Below are 13633 nucleotides of genomic sequence, written 5' to 3'. Positions count from 1 at the left end.
TCACCTAATATGTCATATCGTATAAGAGATTAAGGCTTGTGGTCCTGTATTCCTACGATATATGTACCCTTTTGAAAGATATATGGGTTTCTTAAAAGGTTATGTAAGAAACCCAAATCGACCTGAGGGTAGTATTGTCGAAGGATATACTTGTGAAAAGGTGACTGAGTTCTGCCAAGGTAATTGTATCACAACAAGTATAATATATTCCAATATTTTATATACATATTAGTGTTATTAAGTATAACTTACAATACAATATTTTGTTTTTTTCACTGGCTATTTGGAAGGTGTCGAAAGTGTTGGTGTCCCTAAAAGTCATCATTCGGGTCAACTTGATGGTAAAGGAGTAGTTGGTATGAAAACATATAAGCCAAATCATGATACTTTACAACTAGCACATTTAGTTGTCCTAAAACACATGACATGTCTTTCTCCATATGTTGATGAACACTTGAACACATTACGGTCGACATACCCGGGTAAGGAACAAATGTGGTATGTAACGAAGCATGACAAAGAGTTTTCGAGGTGGATGAAAAGTAAGGTAATGGGAGCTGATATTCATAAAACGGTGAAAAGGTTAGCACAGATGCACATGGCCCTAACTTTAAAAACAGTGACCGTAATGTGTTCAAGTGTTCATAAAAAATGCCACGTAGACTGCCACATCAGCTGCCACGTCATCAAAAATGCCACATCAACTGCCACGTCATATGACACATCAGCTAAAAGGGCCACATCAGATGCCACATCAGCAAATTTTAACCTAGTTAGTGTTTTTTTAACTGGAGTTTTTTACAAACAAAAGTGAATAGTTTGGATTATTATTGGTGATTAAATGACTTGGGATTATTATTGGCCAATAATAGTGAATGGGATTATTTAAATCCAATTTGCCTAAAAAATAAGATAAAATCGGATTAAATTAGAGTAGTTGAATAGTCGGTACTGTTGCAAGACTAAATGTCCTAATTCAAGAAACTGAATTGTTAGATCACAAACAATGCAACCAAATTATAATCACATCCACATTAACCTAAACTTCAAATAGACAGTATAAACACTAATTGTTTAAAGTAGCAGTACACTTACAATTTTGGTCCACATCAAGAATCAGCGGGTGTTAGCGATTGTATTGACCAGAGGTGATATCGGTTCGAATTTCTATAACCCGATTCAACAATTTGATGCATTCTCACGAGTCGAAAAATTAACTACTGTGTTGGGAAAAAGAACTCGTCTTAACAAAAGAGCTATTGATAAAAAAAAAGCCGGTAAAAGAGCCATTATCAAAAAAGCCGATAAAAAAGCAATTGATACAAAAGCGATCTGGAAAAAAAAGTCACTTTTTTTGGGATTTACCTTACCGGAAGCATTTAGATGTTAGACATTGTCTAGATGTTATGCATATTGAAAGAAATGTATGTGATAGTTTGTTGGGCTTATTGTTAGACATTCCTGGAAAAACTAAAGAGGGGTTTAATATTCGTAGAGACATGGAGAAAATCGGAATACGTAAGGAGCTTGCCCCTAAAAGTCGTCATCCGGGTCGACTTGATGGTAAAGGAGTAGCTGGTATGAAAACATACAAGCCAAATCATGATAATTTACAACTAGCACATTTAGTTGTCCTAAAACATATGACATGTCTTTCTCCATATGTTGATGAACATTTGAACACATTACGGTCGACATACCCGGGTAAGGAACAAATGTGGTATGTAACGAAGCATGACAAAGAGTTTTCGAGGTGGATGAAAAGTAAGGTAATGGGAGCTGATATTCATAAAACCGTGAAAATGTTAGCACAGGGCCCAAACTTTACGGTTAAATATTACCAAGGGTATGACATTAACAGTTATACGTTCTACACCAAAGAGCAAGATCTAAAAAGTACAATGCAGAATAGTGGAGTTACAATAATAGCATCAGCCATCGAATTCGATAGAGTGGATCATATTATACAAGAAATTTGGGAATTGGACTATTATGATTTCATTATTCATGTGTTCAAATGTATGTGGGTGAATAACCGTACAAGTGTTAGAGTTGATAAATATGGTTTTAAACGTGTTGACCTTACAAGTATTAATGGCTATGCATCTGAGCCATTCGTTCTTGCTAGACATGTTACACAAGTGTTCTATGTCAATGACCCGAGCAAACGAACACACCACATCGTATTACAAGGTAAACGGCGGATTCTTGGGGTTGATAATGTCGTTGACAAGAAAGAATATGACCATTTTGATGATCTACCACCATTTTCTGTTGGTATCGAACCGGGTAACTACCATAACATTAATGGCACCCATACTTACGACCTGACCACACCGATGGGATATATGTTGAGTAAGGCGTGTTTGATTATTTGTGTTAAAGTTCGTTAAAGTTCTATCATCGACTAACAACCCAAATTAGTGTTTTGATTATATCATCGACTATTTTTTGTTTTTTAGTTTAAATGGATTTGATTTTCAAATTTTTTTTTGAACAGCAAAATCACTTTATATATATATATGTAAAGAGCCAGCAAAAGACTGGGAACAAACAAAAGACGAAACAGAAACAACAAAAAGACAACAGACAAATTACAACAGATTGGCAATATCAAAAGTCTTCCAATTCTCCCATGAAGGCTTCTTGAGCTTGAATCTATTGCAAATTCACAGGAACGCATCTTCCTTAATGAACTCCACCGTCTTGTTAACTGGAATGAAAACTCCATTTAGAACCTTTTCATTCCAGACTCTCCACAGCCTCCAAATAGTACAGCTCAAATGAAAGGATGTATTATATATTTTGGTTTCACTATTTTCAATTAATACAGCTAAAATGAAAGGATGTATTATATATTTTGGTTTCACTATTTTTATGATTTCAATAATACAACAGCTCATCCATTACTTCATTTATTATAGCTGCGGCGGCGCTCGCTCCGACTTCGCTCGATACGGCGGCTGCAGCGGCTGCACTCGATGTGGCGCTATGGCTGCGCTCGCTATGGTGATGTTGCAGTTGTGATCCCTGCGGCGCTCGCTGCGACTGCGCTCGATACGCGGTTGTGGCTGCGCTCACGGCGTGTGGCGGCTGCGCTTGATGCAGCGTATACGGCCATTGCGGCGCTGCGCTCGATGCAGCGGATACGGCCGTTGCGGCGCTGCGCTCGCCGTACGTTGCGGCTGCGCTTGATGCAGCGTATACGGCCGTTGCGGCGCTGCGGCTGCGCTCGATGCGGCCATCTAATGGCATTGTATTAGACAAGTAACTTAAAACTCGGCTCACAACCGTCCTTACCACTTCTGCTTCATCCCTGCGATAGACAAACACGAGAGTTAGTCACAAGAAGAATCTTGCCCGTTGCGTTAAGATGCTTAAGTACTATGACATCTTCCAATATACAACATGGCAAAATAACTTTAAAACGGTAATGTTAAAAAAAACCCTACTTGTCTTTTGTCACATGCATTCCAGCGAGAGCTCCCACTTCTTTGAAAGCAGCTCTCCACATATTCACTGTTCCTGGTGCAATTTGGGTATTGGCATCATGATCGGAAAATGCTTGTTCAAAACAGTTGCTTTGATGGCGCACGTCACAAGGAGTTACATGGTAAAAAATAGGAATAACAGTCAGCATTCCTAGTTTCATGCAATCAACAATCTCTGCAAGTTCCTGCAAACACCATTTTGACGTTGCGTATTGTCTAGATAAAATCACAACCGCAATTTTTGATGCTTCTATTGCCTGTATGAGCTCGGGAGCAATCGGCTTTCCAAGCTCAAGGGTCATGTCATCTTTGTAGGTTCTGATACCGTTTTGAATTAAGGTGTCATATAAATGGCTGGTGAAAGTCATACGAGTGTCCTTCCCGCGGAAGCTCATGAAAACATCATAACATTGTGATACTGTTGTTGAAGATGATGATGATGGATATCGCCGCATCTGCAGATCTCACCATAATTAGCTACTACTTATGAACAATCAAAAGCGTGAATTATAATCACAAAACCTAATGGTGGAAGTGTGAAACTGACCATGGAAACGGTAGCTGGTGTAATTCAGGGCGCCCGTGGTGCGGAATTTGCGGAAGATGTGAGGAAATAGCAGAGACTTAAAATCAAAATGATCATTGCTCTGCTTTTTATGCAAGTGGGTTTGGATTGGTGGTTGAGAACATTGAAATTTCGTTATAAAGGCTATGAAAGTACAATTATTGGTCCCAACTAGGCTATAAACGAAGTAAACGTTTACTGAACTATGACTCAAGTTATTTTACGTTCATTTGTTAATAAACTAGGTGTTTGCCGATTAGGTATGGTGGAGTGGTTAGGGAAAAACTTGATGTTCCTTGTGACATCGGTTTGACTCTCACTCTCCCTGTTATTTTCTGCGGCATTCAGGTGAAGGGCGAATACGGGTGACGCCGGTTCATCTTAGATGGGAGACAAGGTTTTATCGATTATTCCACTTTCATGCCTTCAGGCGGGTCGAGGTCGGGTTTACCTGCATCTGGGAGAGTCAAGGGGCTTGTGGCGGTCGAGTAGTTGACCTTGGACACAGTGTCCGGTGTCACGGTAGTTGGCATGTCGTTCAAAAAAAATAAACTAGGAGTTTTCTTGTCGCGCCACGTCATTTTTACATGTGTTTTGCCTTTTCTACTAACACTGCTTTAAAATTATAACGATAAGGTGTACGTTTTTCTCGTGCAATGCGGCAGGAGGTTGGACATTATAGGTTTGGGTGGTCGAAAACAATCAAAGCGAACATCTATATCGTTTTGATGATAGCAAAATATCCGCAACAGTGGCAGATATAGAAGAAAGATTCAGGGGTATCCCTAATTGTTTTTTAATAAGAGAATAAAGTGTTTGATTTTTTTTGGGAAGTTTTTTTTAAATAATGTCAAACATTACCCTATATATTAAAAAACCAAATGAATGAACAGTAACATAACATATTAAATTTAAAAATAAAAACCCTATATATTAAAAAAAACAAATGAATGAACAGTAACATATTACCCTATATATTAAAAAACCAAATGAATGAACAGTAACATAACATATTAAATTTAAAAATAAAAACCCTATATATTAAAAAAACAAATGAATTAACAGTAACATAACACATTAAATTTAAAAATAAATTTAATAGTAACATTACTAAGTGATTAGCAAATAGTATCGGGTACCGATACCGGTATTAAATTTATTAAACCGGGTATATTTTCGGTACCGGTTCGGCATCGTTATTCACCGGTTTTTACCCTCAAAAATCATGTAGCAATGCAAGTAATTGCATCGTTTAGATTACTTACACACGGTAAGTAAACTGTATTTCGTTTGAATGAGGTTTTACCGAACCGTACCGTACCAGGTATATTCAGTACCTGTACCCACTTTTGGGGATTTCGGTAACGGTATTTTCGGTATCGGTTGGTACCGAGCTCAACAAATCTTGTAGCAATGCAAGTAATTGCACCGTTTAGATTACTTTTCATACACACGGTAAGTAAACTGTATTTCGTTTAAATGAGGTTTTATATACACAACAACTTATTTTGCTTTCTTTTTTGTCCTTTTTTTAGTGAATGAATTGTAGCATGTAAAATTAACTTGGATATTTAGATTATTGATGATCAAATCGTATCAAATCCTGTAATCAAACCGGTATCGTATCGGTACCAAATTTACTGTACCAAATCATTTTCGGTACTAATTTGGTATCCACCTTTTGGCGTTTTCAGAATCGTTAGTTTCGGTTCGACACCGGTCTAGCACCATACCTGTATTTATTGATCTTACCCTTCAAATACCATACTGTATTGTACCGAGTAATTACGGTGCCGGTACCTAATTTCAAGATTTTCCGGATCGGTAATTTCGGTGCCGTTATCGTACCGAGCTCATCCATATTTTAACGTGTTAGCAACGTAATAAATTAACATAAAACAACCGAAATTCCAACGTGTAAGACGTGTGGGTCCTATTGTTATATATTAGGTTATTTAAAATCGTTTTTTTAGGACGGAGTGACTATCCTTACCACGTCATTTTTATTTATATTTTGATATTCGGTATTTGCTTGCCGTTGTTGACACACATTTTGCAGTCATTGGGTCCCTGCCATAACGTGCGGGTGGAAAATAAACTAGTATTATTAATAAGAGAAGAGTTATACACGAGACTATAATCCCTCGATCTCCTAAAATCAAGGATTGAAAATTAAGCAGTGGCATTTATGTAATTAACATAATCAAACAACTGAAAAAAAAAAAAACAAATATGTAAAGGGTATCATAGTCTTTTTACAAGTGAACTATTTCCCCTTAGATTTTCAAACATCTACACTTTTTCATACGTTAATACGTTTTTTAAATTACACCGTATTAACGAACATTTCATTCTCTTTAACTCGAGCAGCCTAATAGTTTTTGCAAAAAAAGTTACAAACATGATTACGTGATTTTGAATACACAACACATGACTATGTGATTACGTGATTTTGAAACCCATTACGTAATGTTATTTCATTATAATATTTTATGTGAAACCTCACTAAGTGATTATGTAATTATGTAACAATAGTTGACTATGCATTATTGAAATGTATAATGATGTAATAAGCATAATTGTAATAACATTTATAACAAATCATATTGAATGTGTAATCACGTAATGGATTTATATTGAATGTGTAATCATGTAATGGATTTCATTATAGTATTTTGGTATTGAAATGTGTAATCACATAATAAGCATAATTATAATAACATTAGTTATAAAATCATATTGAATTTGTAATCACGTAATGGATATATATTGAATGTGTAATCACGTAATGGTTTATGTTGAATGTTTAATCATGTAACGGGTATTCACAATCACGTAGTCATGTGATGGGTATTCAAAATCACGTAATCACATAGTGAACTAATGAGGCATTCAAAATCATGTAATTTTTTTTAAGAAAACTATAGCAATAGGCTGCTCGAATTAAAGAGAATGAAATGGTTTTTAATATGGTGTATTTTTTTTTTCAAAAATATTAATGTATGAAAAATTTATAGTCGTTTGAAAATAAAAGGGGAAGTTGTTCATATGATAAATGACTAAATTACCAAACAAACCAATGCCACTTGTCTTCCTCTCTTAGTCGCGTAGGTCTCGTACAAATCTTTTGTCATGTACATGATCCAAATACTTATCTATACTTTCTATAAACGGAGAAATCCCAATGACATAAGAAATGCTGATGTGGTATCTAGAGAGGCTGTCCAACAATGCTTTTCTTATGTCATTATTGCATCATAAGTCTTAATATATAAAATCACTTTAAAATCTATTTAAAACACTGTCATCAAACCTCTGCCCATATACATGTATTCATGCATAAGAAATTGAAACCTCCGTCATCAAAATCTCTGCCTAGATTCAAAATTCAAAATTCTGGCTCCAGATTCAAAATTCAAACCATACACATATACATACATAACACAACTGATTCTGACTCCACATTCAAATTTCAATTTATCTCTCTCACTCATATCCGTGAGCAATCTCTCCCTCTCTCTCTCAAATGCAGAATTTCCATATTCAGTCGGTTCATCTCCGATACAGATCTTTGTGGTTCACATAATTCTTCGAACATCATTGTTGCAACATCGTTGAGAGTATGTTTTTTTTCTGTAATCTGGAATTTTAAATTTTGAACTGATCTACTAATTATCGCTTTATATTTTAGCCTAATCAGATGTTTGAAATTCATACAATTAGTTGCGGGTTATTTTAGGTTTGTGGATTCTTTTAAACTGTTGATAATTTTTATTGTAAAGTATTAATATATTTCAGCTTTGTTTTCTTCGAGCAACCAGTGGTAAACTCTTCTGCATTGTTCTTGAAGTCTGATGTAGGAGAGTGGAGGACTTCATGAAGCAATCCAATGCTGCTCCAGGTTTTCTTATAATTATTATCACTGATGATGTCGATTTTTCTGTTTAGTACTTCATCAGCTCTGTTTTCTTCTAGCAACCATCTAGAGAATTGCATTTTAACATCGTTGTGTCCGACCAGTGGTAGAAGCATGTGTTTGCTATGTAGAGTATTGTTGGTGTTGCAGATTTTGATTCGTTTTTTGAGAGGACAGGTTTTTAAAAGACAATTGTTGATGTTTTGAATCAAACTAATCATCAGTCTTTTATAGTGTTTAAAATGCATCTTTATGGTAAATGAAGAGGTTAATCATAATTATGATAACCTGTTTTTTTTACGCCAGAGGTTTAAAATTTGTCCTTTCGGTTTCTTAATATGTCACACCCCAACCGATGGCGGAAACACCGGGGCGCGACACTGAGCGAAACAGACTGTCCAGAAGTTTCCATAACAACTATATATTTACCAGATATTTAAAGCAACATGTCCCATACCATGTCATAAATGATAATACAATTACTACAGAAAGATCTAGTCAAATTGTTCTGTTCTGACAACTCAGATTCTTATTACAGACAATTGTTTATTGGTTTCTATACCTTCCCTAGCCTCGATTTCATCACCGTGCAATTAAGCATCCTAGCAACTTAAGCACCTGCCACATACGTTAAAGTAAAAGTCAATACACATAGTGTAAAGGTGAGCATACAAGTTTGATAATAGCATATAGAGTTCGAAAGCGTTACGCATAACTAGCACGTACACAGAGTGAAACGAGGTATGTTAGTTATCGACATGAAACTATCGATACCAATGACTGCGGGTTGACTGCCCAAGGCAGTTCGCGATACATACTCACCACTGTGAGCCATGTAGGTAATTGTCCTTAACAACCCCCGAGTGAACGGGTGCTGAGTCCAAACTAATGTGTTCGATTTGATTTTGTATATGTAAAGTATGTAACACCCAAAAGTGCGTAAAGCAAAAAGGGATCGAGTATACTCACAGCAATTGATGGATTGAAGGGAGCGCTAGAGAGTAGGGTTAGCCTGATTAGAACGATAGCATAATGATAAGTGACGCGCAAAACGATACAAGGTATAAGTGGGTCGGTCAGCAGGTCGATCGGAATGAGGTCGATACGAAAGTCGATATCACGACTTGGCGGGAGTCCGGGAAGATCATCAGGGAACACATTAGGAAATTCACGAACCACAGGAACGTCTTTCACTTCTGTCTTTCCTTTCTTTTCATTCTCTGCTACTACAATGTTAGCCAAGAAAGCTCTATATTCCTTGCGGAGATACTTGCTGGCTTGGACACATGACATGAGTTTGAGACCTTTCGAAACAGTTTCACCATAGACACACAATAATTCACCATTCGCGAGCGAGAATCGAATCATCTTATAGAAGCACACAACTTCAGCATGGTTTTCGCAAAGAAAGTCCATGCCTATTATGACGTGAAACTTCCGAGTTGCATCGGGATAAGGTCGATTGGGAAGATGTGATTGTTAAGCTCAAGGGTACAATCATGAAGAACAAAATTAATGGTGACAGATCTTCCGGTGGCGACTTCTACATCGAATGTCGAGGGGAGATGGGAGCGCTTACGACTAAGGAGCTTCACGAATTCAAACGCTACAAAGCAGTTATCGGCTCCAGTATCAAACAAACATGAAGCATAAATACCATTCACAAGGAACGTACCATTGACCATGTTGTTGTCAGCCTGGGCTTGACGCACATTGATGTTGAAAGTTCTGGCACGTGCGGCTTGTTGCTGCTGCTACGGCTGTTGCTGTTGGTGAGGCTGCTACTGCTGGGGCTCTTGTTTCACAACCCTGTTCGGGCACATGTTCGCAAAGTGGTTGGGATTACCACATGTGAAGCAGACTCGGGCGTTGTCCGCGGGTGCCTGAGCCGCTTGTTGGCCTTGTGGGGCTAGGAGTAGAGCTTGATGAGCAGTGGCTTGAGCTAGCGCTTAACGAGGACCAGTACGGCAGTTGACAGGGAAGTGGCCGTACATATTGCAGTGAGCATAGAAACGGCAGGCGAGACCCACCGGGTGATGATAAGTGCATGTTGGGCAGACAGGGTGGGGGCCTGTGTATGCGCACTTGGCAGGCGGTGCATAGGTGATTTGTGCTGGACGGTGGTGTTGAGACTGCTGCTGAGCCGATACGGCTTAAAGTGGAGCAGCAGTGGTGGTGGCAGCACTTCTTGTTGCTGGAGTTGCTGTTTTTTGGTCTTCTTCTTGCGGCTTGAGAACTTTTACGCTTGAGCGGCGGCGGTTTCAGCGGTTGGTGCTGCGGTGGCTTGGTACAGGTACTTCGAAGTTTTATCCCAAAAACCAGCTTTTACCCGCTTGTCGTTGATTTCGGCGGCAAGTAAGTAAGTTTCTTCGATTGTTTCTGTCTTTGCGGCATGCACAAAATCCGTAACACAGTTGGGTAGAGCTCGGATGTACTTCTTGATTGCCATGTCGGACGTCTTCACTTGATCGGGACAGATGATGCTAAGCTGCTTAAAGCGAGCAGTCAGGGCAGCGTTGTCACCTTCCTTCTGCTTAATGTTCCAGAATTCGTCCTCCAGCTTTTCGCGTTCATGGGGAGGGCAGAATTCGTCCATCATGATGGCCTTCAACTCTTCCCACGTCAGCTCATAGGCTGCATCATTTCCGCGTTTGTTTCATTCGGCCGTCCACCAGTCTAATGCGCAGAACTGGAAGATGCCGGTAGCGTTTAGAGTACGGAGATTTTCCGGACATCCACTCTGGCGCAGAGTGAATTTGATGGAATCGAACCATTGAAACATAGACATTGGGCCATCTTCTCCAGTGAATACCTTCGGACCGCAAGCCTTGAACTGCTTGAAGCTGAAAGCAGTCTTGGTAGCAACTTTAGGAGCATCGGTTCTGGACTCCTCAGACGATTTGCTAACATTCTCGTAAATCTCACTCACGATCTGAGGCACAACCTTGGCCACTTGTTTAGCGAGGATGGCAGCAAGGCGTTTGTCCCTCTGTTCTTGGCAAGTGAGTCGTGGTGACGGGGTCCAGATGATGGTCCAGTTGACATTGTCTGCAACAGACATCGTCATAGGTCTCAGACACGGCATAAATCGAATCTCACCTCACCTCACACGTCTAATACTTACTAAAGCTCAGGAACACACATAATCACGTAAGCACATAGGCACAAAGTCACAGATTCACATAGAGATACATAAGCACATAAACACGTAAGCACGTAGGGCACAGAAGCACAAAAGCACATACGCATGTAACCACAGAGGTAGTCAGAAGACAGAAACCTATCATTTAAAGTTTGCGACCGTTCGAATATAGCGGTTACGAATAACATAAAAATCGAAACACATAAAAATCAAGAAAAAGATCGTCTGCGGCTATTAGACATTGACTATCCAAAGTGATTCGACTATTCTCAAGGACTTGTCGTTCACATTTTGACTTTCAGGACCGTGCTTCTGCCTCGATTCTTGGGCGTTCGGCACGCATCCCTTTAGTCATATCGTGACTTCAGGTCGTTGGATTCCGTCGAAACTTTGGTGAGAGTTTTGGAAAACCAAGTAAAATTCAGAAGAAGTCGTTAAGGTTAGGGTTTCACCCCTAGCTTAACAACTTTGTTCCTGTTTTAATAAAAATAGAGACAAAAATCTACGCTAAAGTATGGATTTCACTCCTGATTCAATGCGAATTCTCGCGTTTTATAGATAAATACAGATCAAACAAGCAATTTAATCGAGAGTTTGCGGATTTCACACCAAATCTCGACTTAATAGCTTATTCACAATTGAAAATTCGAGTGCAGTGATCGCGTAGCGTAGGCGAGAATAGCGTGGAATAGCAGTAAGGTCATACATAATCCCTACTGGACATGCATGAGTCGGTCTATTGGGTCCTAACTATAGACTAGGTCTCTAAGACATCGACCCGGACTAGGTCGAGTCTTGCCTAATTCCCTATAGTTATGGCTCTGATACCAATCTGTCACACCCCAACCGATGGCGGAAACATCAAGGCGCGACACGGAGCGAAACAGATTGTCCAGAAGATTCCATAACAACTATATATTTACCTGATATTTAATGCAACATGTCCCATACCATGTCATAAATGATAATACAATTATTACAGAAAGATCTAGTCAAATTGTTCTGTTCCGACAACTCAGATTCTTATTACAGACAATTGTTTATTGGTTTCTAAACCTTACCTAGCCTCGATTTCATCACCGTGCAATTAAGCATCCTAGCAACTTAAGCACCTGTCACATACGTTAAAGTAAAAGTCAATACACATAGTGTAAAGGTGGGCATACAAGTTTGATAATAGCATATAGAGTTCGAAAGCGTTACGCATAACCAGCACGTACACAGAGTGAAACGAGGCATGTTAGTTATCAACATGAAACTATCGATACCAATGACTGCGGGTTGACTGCCCAAGGCAGTTCGCGATACATACTCACCACTATGAGCCATGTAGGTAATTGTCCTTAACAACCCCCGAGTGAACGGGTGCTAAGTCCAAACTAATAGTACTATCGTTGCTAAGGCAGGTAGACAGCATTCCATGTGTAAATATAACAAACAAGCATTCATTTAGTCACGTATACATGCGATAGCAGTTAGCGTTTAAAGCGTAGTGTGTTCGATGTGATTTTGTATATGTAACGTATGTAACACCCAAAAGTGTGTAAAGCAAAAAGGGATTGAGTATACTCACAGCGATTGATGGATTGAAGGGAGCGCTAGAGAGTAGGGTTAGCCTGATTAGAATGATAGCATAGCGATAAGTGACGCGCAAAACGATACAAGGTATAAGTGGGTCGGTCAACTGGTCGATCGGATGTTAATCCGATCGGACAGCCAGTCGTGCGAGTGGTAGTCCGTTCGAACGGTCGTCCGGTCGGATGGTCGTTCGAGTGAATTGTTCCTTCCTTTGGGAAAGATGTGTTTGTGTTTGATGGCTTGACTTTTGAAGTTTTCCCTTGTAGTATTTTGAAAACATAAGAGTATCTCTACCTTTCAGGTCGGTCGATCAGACGGTCGTTCGTGCGGACGACAACCCGGTTGGTTGGACACTATAGCGATACAAGTGCACCGCAGGTTGCCACTTGATTGGACGGTTGTTCAATCGGTTGACGTCCTTTGTGCATTAAGCATGTTGAAAATTGTTTAAGTGTGGAAATTTAAATGTCTCATGATTTGAATGGCAGTTCGATCGGATGGTAGTCCGATCGGACAACACTTCGCTCAATATTCAGACTTCAAATCTTGGCAAAAACGGTTAGGTGTGGGACCCAAGGTGCAAGTCGTTCGGGTGGCCAGTCGTTTGGATTAGCTGTTTGATCGGACAGCATTCCGATCGGACGTCAACCCGTCCCGGTCGTCCTGTTCGTCTTACACTTGGTTGTTTTGATTGTTTGTCATTTTATCGAGACATTTTGATAACATATTAAGCAAAAGAAACTTTGTCAACACTTGGTACCCTTGATCGGACAGGAATCACCCAAATCCGGTCAGTTAATGGTTTGAGATGGTGTTCCATGTTTAACCCGAAATCGGTAGTCTCTTGGATAGAATCCAGATCTTGAACCAACGCAACCACATAAAGGAGTAGTAAGTTGGCACAAGCTCCGATTCTATCGGTTTTGAATGCATTGAGTGTA

The 13633-nt window shown here is 39.3% G+C and overlaps 1 protein-coding gene across 2 annotated transcripts; it reads right to left on the bottom strand.

Moving 5' to 3' along the window:
* Positions 1–2485: 2485 nt before the first annotated feature.
* On the bottom strand, positions 2486–4204 carry LOC110941312 (TMV resistance protein N). Of its 2 annotated transcripts, XM_022182932.2 has the most exons (3): positions 4039–4204; positions 3453–3946; positions 2486–3316 (listed from the first exon to the last, which is right to left on the bottom strand). In XM_022182932.2, exons 1-3 carry the CDS (start codon positions 4039–4041, stop codon positions 2884–2886), a joined length of 930 nt encoding a protein of 309 aa, XP_022038624.1. In that variant the 5' UTR covers positions 4042–4204; the 3' UTR covers positions 2486–2883. The 2 variants fall into 2 exon arrangements, with proteins under 2 accessions (XP_022038624.1, XP_035846153.1); XM_035990260.1 differs by having other exon boundaries at positions 2532–3316; positions 3453–4137.
* Positions 4205–13633: the final 9429 nt, after the last annotated feature.

This window comes from Helianthus annuus, chromosome 5 (assembly GCF_002127325.2).
Source record: "Helianthus annuus cultivar XRQ/B chromosome 5, HanXRQr2.0-SUNRISE, whole genome shotgun sequence".
Taxonomy (NCBI): domain Eukaryota; kingdom Viridiplantae; phylum Streptophyta; class Magnoliopsida; order Asterales; family Asteraceae; genus Helianthus; species Helianthus annuus.
The sequence above is the reverse complement of the archived record's forward strand: the minus strand, read 5'-3'. Positions and strand labels throughout refer to the sequence as shown.